Source organism: Saccostrea echinata, unplaced genomic scaffold (genome assembly GCF_033153115.1).
Source record: "Saccostrea echinata isolate AGI-Se365-2 ecotype Australia unplaced genomic scaffold, CSIRO_AGI_Sech_v1 ptg000012l, whole genome shotgun sequence".
Lineage (NCBI taxonomy): Eukaryota > Metazoa > Mollusca > Bivalvia > Ostreida > Ostreidae > Saccostrea > Saccostrea echinata.
In genome coordinates, this window is record NW_026889761.1 from 24,218,933 (window position 1) to 24,239,514 (window position 20,582).

Consider the following 20,582-nt stretch of genomic DNA (forward strand, 5'->3'; position numbering starts at 1 on the left):
GAAAGAAATTTGGGTTTATTTACAAAATAAAAGCTTAAAAATAGGTAGAAAATAACTAAGAATATTTTTATACTAAGAATATTTTTATACTTAAAATCCCCCAAATCCTGTTTTGTTTTTAAATAAGGAAAAGAACAGCATACGTACAATCGATATCACTTAAGGACCCTATACACTAGAAGAAAGATTTTTTGGACATTTCATAGTGTGTAAAGGTGTACATATTGAGCTTATCTATCACTTTTTCAACTAGGGTACTTGCATTAACCCCCAAGGAAAATTTTCAAAGACAATGGAGTACTGATGAACAGAAATCACTGTTGTTTCCTTTAAAAGTGGGCAAATTACCTGCAAATGAAGTGTTCAATCTATTCATCTTGTCCTATTTAAATGTTCTGAATGCTTGATTTGATCACAAATTGAGTAATAATTTGTACATTTCAATTTATTTGATTCTTGATCAAAGGGCAGATTAAACCATCTGCATAAAAAATACTACAAAATCAGAGATATTTAGTGTGTAGTGTTTAAAGGGCTCTTAAGCAAATTTGTTGTTTGAGATAGCCTTACATTGGACAATTATTCAACCAGTTTGAAAAAGACTGCTTTGGCATTTTTAAGAGAAAAATATTTTATAAAAAACATATATAAAGTAGATCGTAAGATGATTATGTCATGAACCGTTCTTACACAAGACTAACGCAAATAAAAAGTCAATAAATTGTTTCATTAAGATTTAACCCATGCATTCCAGCATTACTTTTTAGCATTAGACATTAGCATATAGACATATTAAAAAAGTTTCGTATTTCTGGCTGTAAAATTTTGCAAACCTGTTTATTGTCTTTGAGTGACAAAATGAAATATTTCTAATGGAAGGTTAATTGTTCTTTAAGAATGTAAGAACTTGACGTCGTACGAAACAATCTCATTGATATATAAATATATATGTTGACATATAGGTATAGAGCAAATTGAAATTTTAGTGTATACTTTGTTCCACTCAGCAGTAGCAATGGAGAATTAAGTGATTGTTTTCTTTTAATGAATTAAATCTTTAGTGGTACATTTAAATGTTGTGCATATCATGGTGTATTTTGCCACACAATAAATTTATGCTTTTTTCAAATTAATAAATTAAAGCTCTTATCCAGACTTGAATCATGCTTTGAACTGAAGAAAAAATATTTAACTATGTAGTATTCCAACTGGTTCAATTGCAATTTGTAAAATTTTATCATGTTTTCTCGATTTGTAATCTTTGGAAACTTTCCTAAATAACGATTACGTAATTTTTATATTTTAAATAATTGATTTTTAATTTAAACAACATTTTTTTCTAATAATAAATGAAAGGCTCACTCCTCCATGGCACCACCTCTGATGTTTTAGGGGTCCGTGTTTGCTCTGCTCCTATTTTGTATTGTTTAATGGACTTTTGAGCTTGAATACTGTTCGTTATCTTCATATGTTTCATGATTAATTAATTAATTGAAAAAGGTGAAGGAAACGAACAGTGATAGATCTAAAAAAAAAAAAAATCCACAAACATATAAATCTGTAAACAGGGCATAAAACACGGACCCTCGGAAATTCCAGAGGTGGAATCAGGTGCCTCGGAGGAGTAAGCATCCCCTGTTGACCGGTCACAACCGCCGTGAGCCCTAATTAATAGCGGAAAAGTGAGACTGAGATCAAAAGTGAGCTCTCTAAGTTTTATGGCCCGAAGCCTGGTCTCCGAAGACTACATAGATGTTATCCATGAGGAACACCTGTATCCTTTTAATATCAACTTCAGAGTACTTGTATGCGAATCAGAGTGATTTTTAACAAAGTAATTTTGTAGATGACCAATCACAATTTCCGATTTCCATTTTTATTGAAGAAGCAGTTTTCTATGATACCAAAAAGCCTAGTTTTTAATTTATCGTGAGGAATGGTTGTAAAAAGTTTTTAAAAATCCACATTTCATTAACACCACTTCTAGAATATTCTGTAGCACAGTACATCTGAGGTTTCTCATTTACAGCAGTTAATATTTTTGTTAGGAGTAAAGATAAGGTTTTAGAAGAGCACTTGCTGGACCCTTCAATGTATCTTTTCTGTAAGGATTTTTATGAAGTTTAGGAATCCAGTAAAGGTAGGGTGGATCGAACTGACCTTGGACTGGAATGTTAAAAGTAACAAAGACTAAAATGTGATTTTGAAGAATTTTATCCTTAAAAAGTGTATATGTCAGATTTCCAGATGTAGAATTAAAACTAAGTTCTTCTAAAATATAGTAATAATGAGGCTTAAAAACAGAGACGATATTGTTACAAGCATTATTGCGTGAACCATGGCATATTGTTCATGTAATCTTTTAAATTTTTTTCACCTCCAGTTTAAACGGAAGGATAGATTGTTCGTATATTGCCTTTTATCTTTCTACGATTCTTTAATATATTTCTATAGCACTTTATCCATTCCGTCAAAGTATTTAGATCTTCCTCTTCATATTTCGTCCAACGTCTGGTATAATCTTCGACAAAATTCATAATATTAATGAAGTTCTGTCGCCAATTGAAAATAAGGAATCCCTATATTTAGGACCTTTAGAAATGATTGCTTTTAGATCGTCATCCTCAACTACATGTCTTTATTAACATTCTTAGTAATGCCGTGTACATCGGGAATATAGTTGAAAGAAGAAGAGCAAGACCATTTTTAAAAAGGATTTTTTTTTAAGATGTTCAGTGTCTAGAATCTGCAAGGTTTGTTTATAATTGGAAAGTTTGGAAGCAACAGTGTAGGAATATTATTAGGAAATGCAGGGTGCAGACCTCAACTTGAAATATGGTAGAATGCAGGACTAAACTTTTTTGAATTTAGAATGTTACTTATGTTCACAGCATTCATTCCTTTGTTAGCAAAATTAAGTTTAAGCAACTGACGGATTGAATCGGAATTATCTTCCGACAAAAGTGGCCGACTAAAGAGCCTGTGCTGGGCAACATCCGCAATTACAAACACTAGCCTGTATTCTGTGGTTGAAGGATCCAAGTATGAATCTGCTTTAATTTCTTTAAATACTAGTAGTCCATTAAAAATTCAAGGGAACCGAGTAAAGTTTAGTGCAAATGTGATGAAGACCTAAAAGTGAATCAAAAGAGACATCATGTATAGTTGGTCTAATCGTGATCGATGTCCAATATTCTTCTCATTATCTACGAAATAGAGTACTTAAAGTGGGACTATAAGTTGTATGATATATATTTCAAAACTTCTAATCCTCACTGAAAGGATAGAGTGGTCAGGCGAATTGAAATGTATATAAAGATGTTGATTGCCTCCGTCATTTATTTCAAACCTTTGCTCCGACATTCTCTTATTAAGTGAAGTTTTGGTTTACCAAATATAGATCAGTCCGCGTACATTCAATTCCGTAGGGAACGTTTGCAGTTTTACGAGTCAATTTAATGTACGCATGTGCATTTCAATCGGCATGATACGTCTTTGATATGTATTTCATTAATATCATTATTAATGAAATATGGAGACAACAAACAGTATTAAAGCTCAAAGTCCATTAAAACCATACAAATCGGGAGCAGAGCAAACACGGACTTCTGAAAACATCAGACGAGTGATCAGGTGTCATGGAAGAGTGAACATCCCCTGCCGACCGGTCACATCCGCCGTGTGCTCCTTGTCATGATCGTGAAAAACGGAAAAATCCGTCGACAATTCAGTGTGTAAATAATGCCCTAACAATTAGTATGAAAAACCTCAGTCAGCATATGACTATGATAGATTGTATTTGCTGACAAGGTCATTATATCGACCATAGAACTTACAAAATGATGACTTTAAACGACGCTGTTGATATTCTTGTTTTATCTAGTACCCGTGTTTTGATCGTCTCATTATTTTCATTTTAGGGATTATTTTGAAAGAAATTTAATGAATTTCACACCAAAGTGCACTCACATAAACAGAAGTCATTCCATATAAATTCATTCATAACGTTTGTCAAAATGATTTTGTGATTGGCACTCGATGATTGTCTCTGCGTGTGGTAATGTTAAAAGAATTCTAATTACTTCCTATCCCAATAGTATGCATATCCTATGATTACCAAGAATTTGGAAATTGTGTAACGTACGTCAAAGAAAATGAAAAGTTCGAGCACCTTCGCAGTTTTAAAAAGATACTATTCCTCCTTTAGCCATATTTAAGCCAGGGTAACCCACAAACCGATTGTCTGTTTTTGCTTCATTGTTCTTGCTTTATTCCCCCCCCCCCCGGTCCCCAACTGCAGAAAACCAACTGATAGAGTTTAACCCCAGTAGAAATAGGTACTAAATGTTTGTACTTCAGGTCAAAATGTACTGCTGTTTTTCATGTAGCCATCAATAAGAGTGCAATGACCAGGAAATGCTGCTTTAATTGTAAACAGCTGCAGTAGTTTTGGAAAAACAAAATCATAAATCAATCTTGCTTGTCTTGTTTTTCATTTCAAGGACTGTAACTTTCTATCCTTGAAGTATCGATCTGTCCTCAAGGGAAAAATGATAAATGAATAATGACTCTTTGGATATTATCACTGAAAACTGAAAACAGAACATTTAAAATGGAATACAAAAACGTAAATACCATTTTTTTTTTCATTTAGAAGTACAAGTTTCTGTGTAAACACGATTCCATAGCAAATCACACATTATTTCTTAACCTTTACTTTAATGTCAAGAAGAGAGTAAATGCAATGGAATTATTCAAGAATCGTGAGTGCTCGTAATTTGTCGATTTATTTTACGCTGATGTCAGCCTCAAAAACCAACAATATGATTTTTGTGATGATTTTTCCCCCTCCTTTTTTTTTTTTTTTTTTAATGTTTTTATAATTATTTAAGATGAGATACACATGTATACGAAAAAAAATAGAATAAGGAGAAAGCGTAAAAGAATCGACTAATTTATTTTCAAAATTAAAAGAAGTGATTTGAGTTCTTTTAATTGACTTCAATCCTTAAAATTAATAAAATTGTGTAATTGCTGTCAAATGGTAAGTAGACCATAAGATATGTCATCTGACACGACCATGTCCGTGACTTCGTTATACAAACACTCAATGTCATTAAAATTCACAATGCAGACAGCAAAACTTCCCGATTTGCATATATTTCCTTACGAAGTTTGGTCGTGCAATATATTTAATTAATTAGCAAATGATCCAAATCAATTGTACATACTTTTGTGTGTTTTATGCATTTATGACAAAGAAATCATTACAACATGTTAATTACTTCAGGGTTCACGCTTTCTGTCAGGTATATACATAACATTGCTTGTCTGAAACCCTTCTGTGTTCCCTAACAGCTCCAACAATAAAGCCGATTTTGGAAAACTATGGATTCTAGGATACGTTTGTCTGTAGCACTTGTATATATTGCTTTAGTGATAGCTCATGTATCCTGTGCGGTTACAAAGTGCTTTGAACCTAATCCACAGAAAGCCAAATATAACTACGATCCTAAGACCTGCTTGTGTAAGTCTTCTACTAGTTTTTGCTAATCATAGGTCAGACCTGGAAAGAGATTCATTATGATTTCAATGAATGTTGCAATTTGTGGTATACACACAACTGCAAAAGTTTTGTACACATGTAATTTTACCAGATGTAATCTTTACTATTTTGTACCTCTTTGAAACACAGCTCCTTCCCACTGGAACAAAATTTCATCTTCCTGGGGGAACTGCACAACCTTCTGGAATTTAAGACAGTCCCCTATCAACATCAACACTCTGGACACTGTCTACATGCCAATACAGAAACTGGGCTTTCATAATCTGTGTAAAAGAGTCAAGGGCAAGGCCACTAACAATGGTAAGGAACTATGATGAAAATTAAATTCTGCCAGAGAGAGAGAGAGAGAGAGATTTTATTTCTACATAAATTTAAACTTGTCTACCATAGTTATCTGTTTGTTTAATAAAATTTATCATCTATATTTAATATAGTTTAACAATTCACTGAAATATCAAAGAATGATTATAGACTTTGGATTAATTCAATGCAGAAAGATATAAGGAATCTCATATTATATCTTGTAATTAGGTTAGAAGGTTAGTATGTGTAGAACAAAGAGCTTCGTAAGGTTGTCATCCGTATTTATCAATACAGTGTTCTTAATTATTAAAATTGAAATATCTTTCAATTAATTTCTTGGTCTCTTTTTAAGAAATAATTTTTGAAGGACAATTACAACCATTTCTTATGTCAATATTTAGCATGCTGTAAAAAATGATAATTATCTTTCTTTCTAAATACAGTATTTTATGGAAAATTACATAGTTCTCTGATAGCTTAGTAGATCTCTTAAAGAATCAAAACTGTTAACTCCTGCCAAATAAAAAAAATTGACAAGAAACTTGCCAGAAATATGATACAAGTTTGTACGACCTCGTATCGCTTTCCGGAAGATATTAATTATTAAACAATTAAGAAACAAAAAATTGTCAATGTAGAAGTCTTGATTTCAAGTGACAACCACGTACATTTACATCTTAATTATATGTTATTTGCCGATTTGTGTCATTAAAATTTATCGAAATGCTCGTTAATTAAAATTGTCACCAGCCCAAATGAATTTCATTTTACAAGAGATTAACACACCCAATATTTTTTTTTTATTTACTGATGCTTTATAATTGTTAAAAAAGTTAATATTTATTCAATAAAAGGATATTATGCATAAACAACATGTAAATCTAAGAATTAAAAGAAAATGAAAGATAATTTACAAATTAAGAATTTGAATAATTTTGATTTTGGTTTCAGGTCATCATCCGGAGTTTGAAACTACCAGTAAGGACATAAAACTGTTCAATGTCCCGGGTCAAGGTCACGACCAGTTCATCTTTAAAGAAATCCACGTTCATACTGGCGTCTTGGAATCGGTCGGCTCTGAACACTCTATCGACAATAACTTCTCACCTCTAGAGGTATAGTTGGTCTTGAATTGCAAAATATAAGTTCTTTGCGAAAAATGTCGACTTATATAAGGAATTATATGCAGAATTATTTTCTTTGAATAAAGAAAAAATATTTCAGAACTATACCTTGCCGTGGTAACATAAGATCTTTTAAAAAAGAATATAGGAACAAAAAATGAATGTATCGTACTCATGCAGATAAAATGATCAACAATTTTCCAGATATGTTTATCGACCAAGAGGCGCCATCTGAAAAATATAGTCCCTGCAGAATACTAAAAGAGTTTATATGCAAATGTATGCACAGGGAAAAATGAATTAAATATTTACTTAGTGAATTCCTAATACAACTGATGGATATATTTAAGACTTCCTTCTAAATTCAACATAAGGTTACAGTAATAAAACATTGAAATTTTTCTTTTTTATCCATCAGGTACATGCTGTGTTTTACAATGAACATTTCAAGGATGCCAAAGAAGCAAAAGCCAAGAGAAATGGAATGGCTGTAATCGCGGTCCAAGTCCAGGTGAGTGAAAATAGTATATAGATCTTCCGGCAAAGGTCTCAGGGTTCAAATCTGAATATTTGTAAGGGAAGACAGTATTTCTGATGCAATAAAATGCATTTTATGATTGACATGTTAGCTGTTTTTTTTCTGTTAATTCAAAAGCAGATCATGGTAATATGACGAACTGTCACATTATTATGCAATCTTTTCTTAAAACTTTCTGTCAAGTTTTCTTTGAAAAGGAAATTTTCAAGTATCTAATCTGATTCTTAAACATTAAAACAAGGTTTTTTTTAAAGGTTGCTGCTGATGAGACGGAAAATGTTGACAGCGTGTCTTTGGAACTTCGAGACATGGTAATTTATCGAAACTTATCTTGTATTCAATCTGTTAAATTTTAGCAATATATGTTTTTTGCTAACATACTAAACATCATTCGAGGTATAGTGTAATTTTTTGCTGAAACATTTTCTTGTTTTTATTTTTAAAATAAGAATAAAAAGAAAGAGCTAGAGATAAAGAGGAATGGACGGTTACCGATATCTCTTTATCTATTTTCAGGAAAGAATAAACCAGGGTTGCCCATGTGCACCATTAGACCTTAGTTGTCGGAGAGAAAAATGTTTCTGTAAAGGAACAAATGATCTTTTCTGCAAAGCAACCAAAACCCACGTGTGCTCCGACAAGTTCGGAGAAGGTCTCGTTTGTCGTGCCTCTGGTATTGCTCGATGTACAGGGGACGAACAATGCAGTGGGCTAAAAAAATGTCGGCGGAACGACTTCGTCCAAGCTAATCAAACGCCAAATAATTTCTGTTCGCTTCCAAAAGTCTGCCGAGTGAGGTATGCTCACGAACTGAGTCACCTCATGGAGAAATATTACCAGAAAATTCAAGAATATAAGCCAAAATCACTACCAGGTAAATTCTCTTTCATGAAGTCTTTATGCTTTGACAGTTACATGTGCAGGAGTAAATTTTTTTTAACAAATGATAATTTTTGTATATTCAGATGCGAAAAAGTTTACCAGGATTTTGGAGAATATCACTCCAAGAGACATTCTTCCGTACAACTGGAATTATTATACTTACTCCGGCTCCCTCACCTCGCCGCCATGTTATGAGACAGTTCAATGGATTGTAATGAGGTGTCCAATAAAAATATCCAGAAGGGTGATTAAAGATATTCGTAAAATTGTTGATGGAAGTTTCGTTTGGACCTATTGGGCCCATCTTCTGACCTTTGGCTATGATATGATTACATAATAATATGTAAATTGGTTGAAGATTTCGATTGAACACCATTAGAAACCATACTTTTACATAATCATTAAAACATTCATCTTTTATACTTGCAGGCTTACCGAATGTTGCAGTTGATGGAAGATATAACACACACCCCACTGATGGCCCACGGGACGCGACGTCCCATTCAGCGTGGGAAATCTGGACTACATCGTGTGGAAGTGTCAAGGAATTTTCTATGGAACGAAGCCCAAGACGAAACCTTGTTTTGCGATGTTAATCAATGAAGACTTTTTATGTGCCGTTTTATTAACTTTTTCTTGCCCCTCCCCCTCTACCTCTTTTTACTTTGTGTTTTATACAATTGTTTATATTTAATTTATTATAGAGAATAAAATAATAAAAATTTGAACTATGTTGCATTTTACTTGAAAAGTACTGAAAGAGTATGTCGTCATCGTCTTCAAATGTCACTAGTTGTATGGGTAAACTTTTCACAGATCTATCACAAGTTTAGTCAATAAGCATTTGTGTAAATAGAAACAAAACTTGTATGTATGATATGCTGACTTTTCAAAAGCATTTGATACTGCATTGAGATCTGAAATAATGTAGAAAATCTTTTATAAAGGTATTGCTGAAAACTTTCATAAACTTCTATGTGACATTTACTCCAATGCAATGTATTCTTGTAAATAGGTCAGCATGATGAGTGAACTATTCAAAGCAAATAAAAGGGTTAAACAAGGTGATGATTTAAATCTTACATTGTTTAACATTTATGTTGATGATTTTTGAAAATACCTAAATACATATATTTCAGATACTTTACCAGCATATTTAGACTCGATGCCTGTTAATCACATGTTTTTGCTCATAATTTATTTTCAATTTCGGAATCTCGATCTGGGCTTCAACATTATCTGAATGTTTTAGAAACATTGTAGAGATTGAAAGTTAAAAGTAAAAAAGAAAAACAAAGCAAAAACAAAACAAAAAAAAGCAAAAATTAATAATAATAATAATATTACGATTTTTTCGAGAAAAGCATTCATGAAAGATATATATGGTTTTTATTATAAATACAACATTGTGTCCATAACAGATCAATATAAAAATTTAGGACTTGTGTTTACATCAAATGGAAAACTTCAGAACAACTTGCAAAACGTGATTAACATATCAGTGATATCACCACTTAAAAGTCCCATTTTTTTCATTTAATCTCAGATTGTTAAAAAAATCATTCAAAGTTTTTTTTCTTAATATTTTGTTGTATTTTTTTTTTTTAAATTCACCCTTAACCGACTTCGATTTTTCTTTGAAATTTCATAGAAAATCGTTCATATCCTTTATATGAAATTATTTGGAGCTGTAATTTATTAATAATTCTCTTTATCTTAAAGATTATAATTTATGTTCACTTTAAGTTTGAAAAATGTTATTATTCATTGTCAAATACACATGAAGAACTATAAAAACGTTTCGATTAGCTTTTCTTTATAATTAAAGTAGATACGGTCATGTGCAATATTCTTGTCATTTTAATAATATTATTTCATACATTAGAAATTTCTACGAGCGCTCCTTCTTAAAGAACATAAAGATCCAATACCTGTAAAATCTACCTTAACATACCATTTGTATTTAAAAAAAAAAAAATCTATATGTTTCTTTCTTTTAAGATTTTCAATTTTCAATCACAGCAAATTACTAAATAAATAAACAAGGACCTTGAGCTGAAAAAATACTTGTCATTCATTTTTTTTCATATTTTGTATATTTCTAATTAAGTATGTCCCACATATCTTAAAGCAGTTATATCATTAGGTTTCTAACTTTATTTTGGAGATATTGATTGACAAATACTATGCCCTACAGTATCTAAGTGGAGTTTTAATTCTCCATGTTTCCGGGCGCATTACTCTGTCCATCATGGGATTTTTTAAGCATACATAAAAAATTTCAAAGTGGACATGTATCTTTTAAAATATTTCAGAGTATACCTAGGATTTAAAATTCGAAAAAGCAAGTTTTGTCTCACACTGCATCTGGATAGGGAAAATTACGCACTTTTTAAGACAACTTAAACAATAAAAAACGTAATTTACAAAAAACTCTATCATTCAATATTTTTTAATTTACGTTGAAATGCAAATCCTTCAAATTATTAATTAACTGTAAAACTTTCGAATGATGAAGCTGACCTCATTATTTCACAGGACATCGTTAAAGAGGACATAAGCGTGACAAAAACGTGTCATGTTACATTTCTCGAGTACGGGAAAAACCAACTATGACGTCACACGTAAGCTAAATAAGCGAAATAAGATATACCTACATAAGATTTCCATCATCAGCCATGCAAAAATAATTTTTGTGTTCCCCGTTTCTCAAAATATTTCATCATATACTGATTATGACCTGTTTTTACATAATGAAACCGCCCCTCTGTTCACCGAGTATGATCTTGCTGTACTAACAGATCGTGTATGACGTCACCGACTTGTTGGACGCGCAGTTTAGGGAAACAGAGGAGTGGATCAATCTTTTTCATAATTTGTTAATATTTACAAGAATGTTAAAACTTTTTTTTTTATATATATATAAGATGGTAATTAAAGTTAAAAATTGTCAAAAAATTATACAAGAACTGATGCTTTACACGTTTTGCACTTATATAAACGGAGACTATGACGTAGTTAAACAGAGTCATGTGACCATGTGTCCTTCATCCCCTTAACTCACATGCGAAGTATTTCAATTTTTGTTTTAGTAATAATGTAGGCTAAGGTTTCAATAATGAATTGAACATATTTTATTGTATAAATACCGTACAAAATGTTCAAATACAATTCATACAATTTACAAGATTCTCAGATCTTAAATTTTCTGGTATAACAAAAACGTGTAGGTTAATATACCAGACTCTATAATAAATTGTACTGATGATAAAAAATATATATTGGTACTCAATCGCATGAGCATGCTTTGAGCACGATAATTTTTAAACCGAGGCAGACTATCGGCAGATAAGCTGATGTTGCAGGGATTTCAACAACCTCGTTTAAAATCAGCATTTCGTAAATTCTATAGTCGTTATAACGACCTTTTAAGCAAATATAATTTAATTTTGTTTGTATTCTAGCCTCTGATTGGTTAATATCCAAAAGGGAACACAAATTATTTCTGTATAACCTGGTTTGGTATGGGGACACACCCCCCTGACAACCAGCTGAATCGTCTGTATCCATGCAATCCTCTCATTTCCAGTCCTCGGGATTCATGGAAAATTCCAGATTTAATAAACGTACCTTTAACTTCAAACAGTAACTTGGATCTTACCACATGTAAACAAACAACATGGCTGCTAGGACTATGTATCAGTTTTTACCTCCCCTCGCTTCCCATCACTTCCGTTACTAGGGTTGTATTATTGAGCGGCAAATTTGAACTAATAAAAGCAACGAAATTTTACACCCACAGTTGTTTAATGATTTAGAATTAAATTATAAGGAATGACTCTAATTCTTGGCCAAATTAATCGAGTATAACCTGGTTTGGGTCAGTTTACGCTGTTTTATAATCCGCTTCGCGGATTATAAAGCGTAAACTGACCCAAACCAGGTTATACTCGAATAATTTGGCCAAGAATTAGAGTCATTCCTAAAATAACCTATCATTTGGTATTATTTTGGCTGACGTGCTTCATAATTATTATTAGGTCTTTGTTTATACTAAATTTGACTACGGAATATTCCGCCTACCTCATCAATACATAGGGCTTACGGCGGGTGTGACCGGTCGATGCTTACTCCTCCCAGGCACCCGATTCTACCTCTGGAATTTCCGGAGGTCCTTGTTTTATGCCCTGTTTACAGATATGTATTGATTGTAGATTTTTTTGAGATCGATCACCGTTCATTGTCTTCACCTTTTCCATTGATATCAACATTTTGTGATCCCCCTCACAAAAAATACAATAGTTAACTATAGTAACTCTATAGTATACTATAGTAACTATATAGTATCAAAGTTTTATACTATAGTTTATAGACTTTCTTCTACAAATGTCATAATTCAAATACAGTTGTGTCGTAGTTTAGTTTATGATATATGTCTCCATGACAAAAATTGGGAAGGGTTTTGAATCTTTTTTTTTTTCGATTCTACATTAAGAGATGATGAAGCCCTCTTCATTGCTTATACTTTGAATCCATATTCTTTGTTGAGGAAATATTGTTTTTGTCATGTACCAAATTGTGATGTACTTTAAACATAGTATTTGCTACTTTACGTCTTCTGCAAGAGGCTCCCAAGCTGTATTTCATGAATACACTCTAATCTTTCGATTCAATATGACGACTTTTCAATGCAGTGATAGTACTTTCATTTCATTACTTAAAGCCTTTACAAATATTCGATTGCTAAGTTTAATATGTTTTCAATATCAAAGTTTCCAAAGCTTTAATATTTTTACAGCTAAATCATGAATAAAACATTTCCATTGACATTAAACTTAAAAAAATTCGGGATTTTTTAAATTTACTTTTTTGATTACTATCGACGCTGATTATAATATTCTTTCGGAACACAAATTCTAGATTGATAAGGAATATTCAAAAATCTTCTGTTTGAATGCTGTATGAATATCTAGATAAATAAATTTTTTTTTAACATTTCCGCGTTCACTTGGGGCCAACGTGATATACATTAATGACAGCATTCCGTGCACTTGTCATGCATATGTATACACTGTATCATTATGCAATTAGAAAAGAAACTTCATTTAACCTTCGTTAAATTAAGAAAAAGAAAAACCCACAGTTTGTACCATTTTTTACATATGATATATGTAATGCAAACAAATGACATCTTTGCAATGACATGTTTTAATAACCACAATTATTATTAACCACGACGTTAGCATAAACATAATGTATCATTTATTCAATGATTAAGGAAATGATTTTTTAATGCATTTGGACGAAAATATGCAAATGTTCTATATCAAAATGATACAATGACAACTGCATTTAAAAGTAAATTGCTGTCATTGCTGTCATTAAAATATATAATTTCGAAACTATTATGATAATCGGAATTTCAGCTTGCAGAACACAGTAGAGATACCATCTATTATGCTTGTATATGCCTTTGGTTGACAAAGTATTTCAGGAACAATACTATAATTGCTTGAAGATGGAATGAAATTTTTAGGTTATCATAGTAAAGAAGGTGAATGCTTACATGTTTGGATAAATCGATTCGATATTATGATTGCCTTTTCATTTCCAGAGCAACCGAATGCATAATATAAAATTATGTGAGAGGACTTCCATGCGAGAGAGTTGCTTATTAGAAAATATTTTACAGTGTTTGAATGTTTCCCTCATAGAAAATTGCCTATCGGAGGGGAATTTTGCACACAAATTCTGAATACTTTTGGCGATTTTTTATTTTACTATAGACGATAATGGCCGACATAACTTAACTGTATGACAAACGAAATGGCCTCAGCTTTTCCACCGTCAACTTCACGTATTCCAACATATCCTACAGATGAAATATATGGAGATAACGAACAGTATTCAAGCTCAAAAGTCCATTAAACAATACAAGTTTTGGAGCAGAGCAAACACGGACCTCTAAAACATTAGAGGTGGGATCTGGTGCCATGGAAGAGTGAGCATCCACTGCCGACCGGTCACATCCGCCGTGTGCTCCTTGTCATGATCAAAAAATCCGTAGACAATTCATTTGTAAATAATGGCCTAACAATTGGTATAAAAACGTCAGTCAGCATTTGACTTAATGATGAATTGTATTTGCTGACAAGGTCATTGTATCGACCATAGAACTTACGAAATGACGACTTTAAACGAGACTGCTGATATTCTTGTTTCATCAAATTGTTTGTCAATAACTTAGCTTGTTTAAGAAATAGTTTAGAATGGTGTTTATGTCTCCCAACCTTTTTAATTTGATACGCAGGGACATGTTCTGAATATGATCATGTTTTAAACCGAGGCAAGATACTGACTGTAATATGCAGGTCCGAGGTCATTTGTATTTTGTCTACTTTCGTTTTCCAGAGTTGCGTTCTTGTGTAATTTACAAGAATTAAGTAAGCAATATTAGAACGAGTGCAGATTATTGATGATACAATGAACATGAATTATAAAAAGATTGATGACACCTTTGTATGCTGACTAGTATCTACTACGAAGATGACAGCTTACGGATACGTGTAGAATTTGGAACACGTGTTGGTGACATGGTGCAAGGAAAATAAACAATAAAATAGCGCATCACTCGTTTTGTGACAAAATATATACCTGCAATTGACCCTTGGTGTTTTCTACTTTGTTCTGATTTATTTATTCTCGCTGGCACTCAATAGATTAACGTATTTTCACATAATCAGTTTTGTTTACTGGATCGCCATTTGGTAAAGCCACACTTCCGGTGCAGAAGTCACCAAAGGTATGACGTCAAGTTGGGTACTACGTCATGATTTATATTGGTAACATTGGGGTTCCGGTGAAAATAGTATATCGTCGGAGGCCCTAAATTCGTTATGGTCCTAGAGTCGTGTCTCTTTTAATTTCCTCGCGTATCTCGCGAGATTTTGTCTGCGGTTGCGCACACCGTGAGAAAAATTTTACTACGATCGATTACGTCATATTTACAACTGCAGACGACAATGAGGTCAAAACAGGTAAAAAAATTAGTATGAAACAAAATTTTAGCTGATTTACTGTCAAATCCATTATTACCAAATAAGTATGACAATGAAGTCCATTTTTTTTTTAAAAATTACGACCTATATTGACTGTGTCAGTGCTACTGTACGCTTTGTTTACATTATATCAATTGAAGTCACATGACTACATTGGAATTTGATAGGCCAAACAAAGTTAATTTTTCCATTCAAGTTGTATTGTTCCTTAGACATTTTTTTTCGACGATGGATTTGTTTGTTTGCTATTGTAGAAAAGTCCCAAGCCTCACAAAAGAAATTATAGACTTTATTCTCCAACACAAATGACAAATGCATATCAAATGGTTAAAGAAAAGAAAATGTCAGTTAGAAAAGCTTCAAAAATTTTTCGGGTGCCCGATACATTACTTAGGGACAGGGTTCTGCTAAAAGTTGACCCAGAAACTGCTGTTTTTGGTAAAACTCCAGTTCTAGACAACCTTGAAGAGGCCAATCTAGTCAATCATTTTAAAACAATGGCATCCTTTGGTTATGGGTATACCAGACAGGAATGCATAAATATTGCAACAGATTACACAATTTTTGTGGGTAAGAGGACCCCTGACAAGCCATTTTCTATGAAGTGGATGAGAGGTTTTTTAAAGCGATGGCCTGAACTTATAGTTTTGAAGTCACGAGGGTTAGAGCACGTAAGAGCAAAGATGGCTTCAAGTGAAACTGTGAAAGATGGCTTCAAGTGAAACTGTGTCCAAATACTTTGAAAATCTTTGCAACACTCTCTCTAAACATGATCTGTATGGAAAGCCTCATCTCATTTTCGATGTTGACGAAAAGGGTATTTCTGTTGACCACAAACCACCAGCCGTGGTCGGAGATTCTGCTTACTGTCCCCAGTCAGTAACATCAGGTCGTGGAAAGACCATCACTATTTTCGGTGGAGGCAGTGCAAGTGGTGTCTCTATACCACCTTTTTTCGTCTTTCCTGGCAAACGGATGATGCCAGAGCTGTTGAGTGGAGCATCACCTGGGGCTAGTGGCACAGTAAGCGAAACTGGGTGGTCAAACAGTCTAATCTTCCGACACTATCTGGAACACCACTTCCTGAAGTTTGTTCCACGAGATGAAGGACAGATTTTACTCCTTTTGGATGGACACAAGTCCCATGTGTCAGTGGAACTGGTAGAGTGGGCAAGTCAGAAGGGGATAATCATCTTTATTCTTCCAGCCCATACAAGCCATGTCTTGCAGCCAATGGATGTTGCCTGCTACGGACCATTTCAAAACATTAAAATAATCAGTGTCACAAGTTAATAAGGGAAACAGCAGCAACAATTACCAGGTATAACATTTGTGAAGTCGCATGCAAGGCATATACAAAGGCACTGTCTCCTGAAAACATCCAGTCAGGATTTCGTCGCACTGGCATTTACTCCCTTTGCAAAGATGCGGTTCCTTCGAGGTATTTGGTACCAGCAGAAGTTTTCAAGGGCCTGGCCACTGAAATCAGAAATGAAAGCCAAGAGAATGAAAGAGGATTTGAGCAAAAAAAGGAAGAAAATGTAGAAAATTATGTGATAAAGTTACAACAGAAAGAGAACCATCTGAAGGAAAAAAAGAGTGCTGGAGAAATGAAAGTGAGGAAAACAATGAGCAAGATTGTTTCAGGGAGAGAAATCTCAGAAAGCGTGTATCAGCGAATGAAAGATCATGCAAATAGTCAAAGGAAACAAGAGAAAGACATAGGGAGTAAGAAGCATCAGAGGACAAGTTTAAAGAAAAATGCACATCTTGATGACATACCTGGCCCATCAACAATGAATCTGACTGTCTCAGAGGATCTCCAAAACAGTTCAGACTCTGACAGTGATGTTGAGATGGATCCTTCTAAACTTTGCTGCATTTGCAAGAAGTTCCAGCCAGATGAGCTGAAGAGATGCATTTCCCTTGTATTTTTGTGAAGTGGGCACAATGTGACAAGTGCAGTCATTGGGTTAACTTGATTTATTGTTCTCCAATACGTGTTGTGCGAAGGAATGATCAATTCTTTTGCCCACATTGTAATGCAGAGTAACATATTACTACTGTTGCTGCTGTTTATTGAATTTGACAGTGTTAAATTCAACTTAGTTATATAAGTTTTTAATTGTTAAACTGAAAAAAATTAATTCATTGTAAAGATTGTAATAATTTGTCTTTAAAAAATGTTGACACACAGTTAACTTTCAGTTAAAAAATGAAAAACGCATATATTCATTCTCTTGGCCTTTTTATTTCAATTTCCGCTGACGTCACGACCCTAGGACCTGCTTTTCAAAATGTCGCCGGGTAAACATCGGTAACTTAAACGAGATGAAAACAATCAATAAGGCGTGATTTTTTTTAATTTGACCAGTTTACTGCAAAGAAAAGAACATGTTTAATTAAGGTATGATTTACGATATGAAACAGCATTTCAAATTTATTTACAAACAGTCCCGATCAAATTAGGGTAACCACTCATGGACCTCCGAGGATATATATACCAAGATTTACCAGTTGGAGTCGGGGGACGATTGGTAATAACACACGTTGATAATTGAGAGAAAACGTAAGTTTGAGCAACAGTTTCTATTAGACACCAAACATAACAACTAGATAACAGTAATAAACAGTCTGTTGGGTGCCAGTCATTTTTTTTTATCCCCCCCCCCTCCCTCTTTCCTTCCGTTTAAGTTCGTCCTGCATAATCATATGGAAATATAACAAACCAACTAAGATTTATTGGTATTAAAATATATTGTACCAATCTCTATAATATTCTCTCAAATAAATTAATTGAAACTTGCAAAAGTTATTATTTTATTGACAACAGTACTACATTGAAAGTCTCGGGTACGTTACACTGACAAATAAATTGATGATAACTTGAACCTTTATAATCAATAATACTAAAACTAAATGTTGGATTTTATCAGAAGAAAGATATTTGCATTGTGAATTACATAGCATTGTATGAGAAATCGATTTTGGATGAGAGGACACAAATGTAATTTTGCTTCTATCAGAACTTTTAAAAGTTTTTTGAATGTAAAAATATGAACAACAAAAACCTATAAATATTCATTTTATTTTTTTAATGAAATAGTAAGTGAAAACTGTACAAAATTTCTGACATGAAACTTGCTCATATTGCTGTTGTGAAGATTGTAATATGAACTGATGTTGAAAGACAGACAACTCGAACTACTTCGTGACTTACTTAAAGCTGAACACTACTCATAAATAGGCACCTCCACACAGGTATATAAACCCTTCGATTTCGTTACACCCGATTGCACACTTGAAACTCGTGGCCTACATGTAGTATTCCTTTCGTGGTCTTAGATTTTTTCTGAGTTTATTCCTTATTTTATGTGCATTTTCTGTCTGTAAATAATGCATTGTCTTGTATATTTGATGATACTTTTCTTCTGGCTCGGAAAAAGTGTGTAAAATTTTATTATTTCATCGCGATCGAATAATACAGCAATGTAAGATGTACGTCTTATCAGGTGAGACCTCTACAGCGTAATACTTAGAACTGTTAAAAGGTCTCTGGCTTATATAGGGGTTGTTGGGATAGCGCCGATGAAATAGAAATATGGCGGACAATGCCTTTTACGAGTAGTGTTCAGCTTTAATATTAATTTTCCTACCTTGTAAGAAAATTTCAACCCATAAAAATTCCATTTTCATGCATTAACAGTTTAACTGTAGTTAAAATTCTATAAAACAAGGGAGATATCCTACTCTGAGAAAGAAATAGGGGGAAATTTGGCTCTGGTGTGAGATTTCCACTCGGGGGGGGGGATCTTTCTCTAGAGTACGATTTCGGGAGGGGGGGGGGGCTGGCTATGAGGGAAATCCTACTCTACAACACCGGTATACCGATAACATCGCGCATCCCTAATTTCTAGTACATGTAATCAAATTTCTGAGACATTTTTTTTTGGAATATAAATATTCCTGTAAAACATTTACGCCAAAACTTTGTTAAACGTTAAATACTTTAACGGTTGTAAAGTTAAACAGGATATGCCTTTGTACCGAATCGGTTTGTGATATTCATTATTACATTTAAGGAATGTCACGTGGGCATATTTCATGAAGCGCGCTAGCGTTTCATGAAAAATATGCCTACGTGCAAGTCTGTGTGATTTACACACCAATACTTCACACTAAACTTAAAAACATTCCTTATATTTACATATTACTTGTTTAAAGGCACCAAAAATATACTCAATGTTTGAATTATTAGCTGCCGTATATCGTTACATTTTTATTAACTTCTCTGTAGCTTATTGTGACGTCACTTTAGCGCGAGTTCTCTGTGCACATTTCTACGCGTGAGAATACATGAAAATGGCATTCAAATCAATTTCACAGTTGGCTTAGTAGAAAAACACAACAAATGTAAATATTTAGTAGTAAAGAACAATGACTTATTAATATAACGTTGTGATTATTATAACATATTGCAGGTACTAAGTATGAATTAGAAAGTGCATTTAAACCTTTTCTATACCCCTTAAAGACCGTCACGTAGCTCAGTCGGTAGAGCGCTTGCTCCGTGATCGGAAGGTCGTGTGTTCGAATCATGGCCGATAAGTCGATAAAAAATATGTAGCAACTGTTCCTTCGCTAAGCGCTCGGCACTTTGAAGTGAAAGAACCGTCACTGTTCAATGGCCCTAAGTGCCGAGTAAAGGTCTAAATTTGAAGCCCTTCACCAGTATATGGTGACGTCTCTATATGAGTGAAAAATTCTCGACGGGACGTAAAACAATATACAATCAATCAATATATCCCTTAATTGATTTAATAATCTCATTTACACACAAACGCCAATACCTAGCTTTGATTCACTTTTGTTACTTATAATACATATAGAAAGGATAAGGTATGCGATATTATATTTCGCGGATGCGTTTTTCCGTCAATATCACAAACAGACGAATATCACGTAACATTCTTTCAGCCAATGAAAAATTATTTAAAAAAAAATCTTTTTATATAATATTGTAACTCTATTAATGGGTGCTAGAAATGGATTTCTCAAGAAAACTTTAATTATTTTTACAAATACTAAGATATCATGCATTATAAGAGCCT

General features: G+C 33.3%; 1 protein-coding gene and 1 long non-coding RNA gene across 2 annotated transcripts in view; one reads left to right on the forward strand and one right to left on the reverse strand.

The window, feature by feature from the left end:
* LOC133186153 (uncharacterized) overlaps positions 1-20,582 on the reverse strand; it is a 235,607-nt gene that overhangs the window by 186,686 nt on the left and 28,339 nt on the right. The gene's annotated exons all lie outside the window — the stretch shown is intronic.
* LOC133186151 (nacrein-like protein) lies at positions 5,386-9,144 on the forward strand. Its single transcript, XM_061321423.1, has 8 exons — positions 5,386-5,527; positions 5,696-5,866; positions 6,821-6,984; positions 7,412-7,504; positions 7,786-7,842; positions 8,048-8,405; positions 8,497-8,657; positions 8,843-9,144. The coding sequence occupies exons 1-8, from the start codon at positions 5,389-5,391 to the stop codon at positions 9,014-9,016; spliced, it is 1,317 nt and encodes a 438-aa protein (XP_061177407.1). The 5' UTR covers positions 5,386-5,388; the 3' UTR covers positions 9,017-9,144.

Coding starts and splice junctions, on each gene's coding strand:
- LOC133186151 (XM_061321423.1), top strand. CDS start 5,389: ATGGATTCTAGGATACGTTTGTCTGTAGCACTTGTATATATTGCTTTA. Junction 6,985..7,411: donor ATAACTTCTCACCTCTAGAG/GTATAGTTGGTC, acceptor TTTATCCATCAG/GTACATGCTGTGTTTTACAA. Junction 7,843..8,047: donor CTTTGGAACTTCGAGACATG/GTAATTTATCGA, acceptor ATCTATTTTCAG/GAAAGAATAAACCAGGGTTG.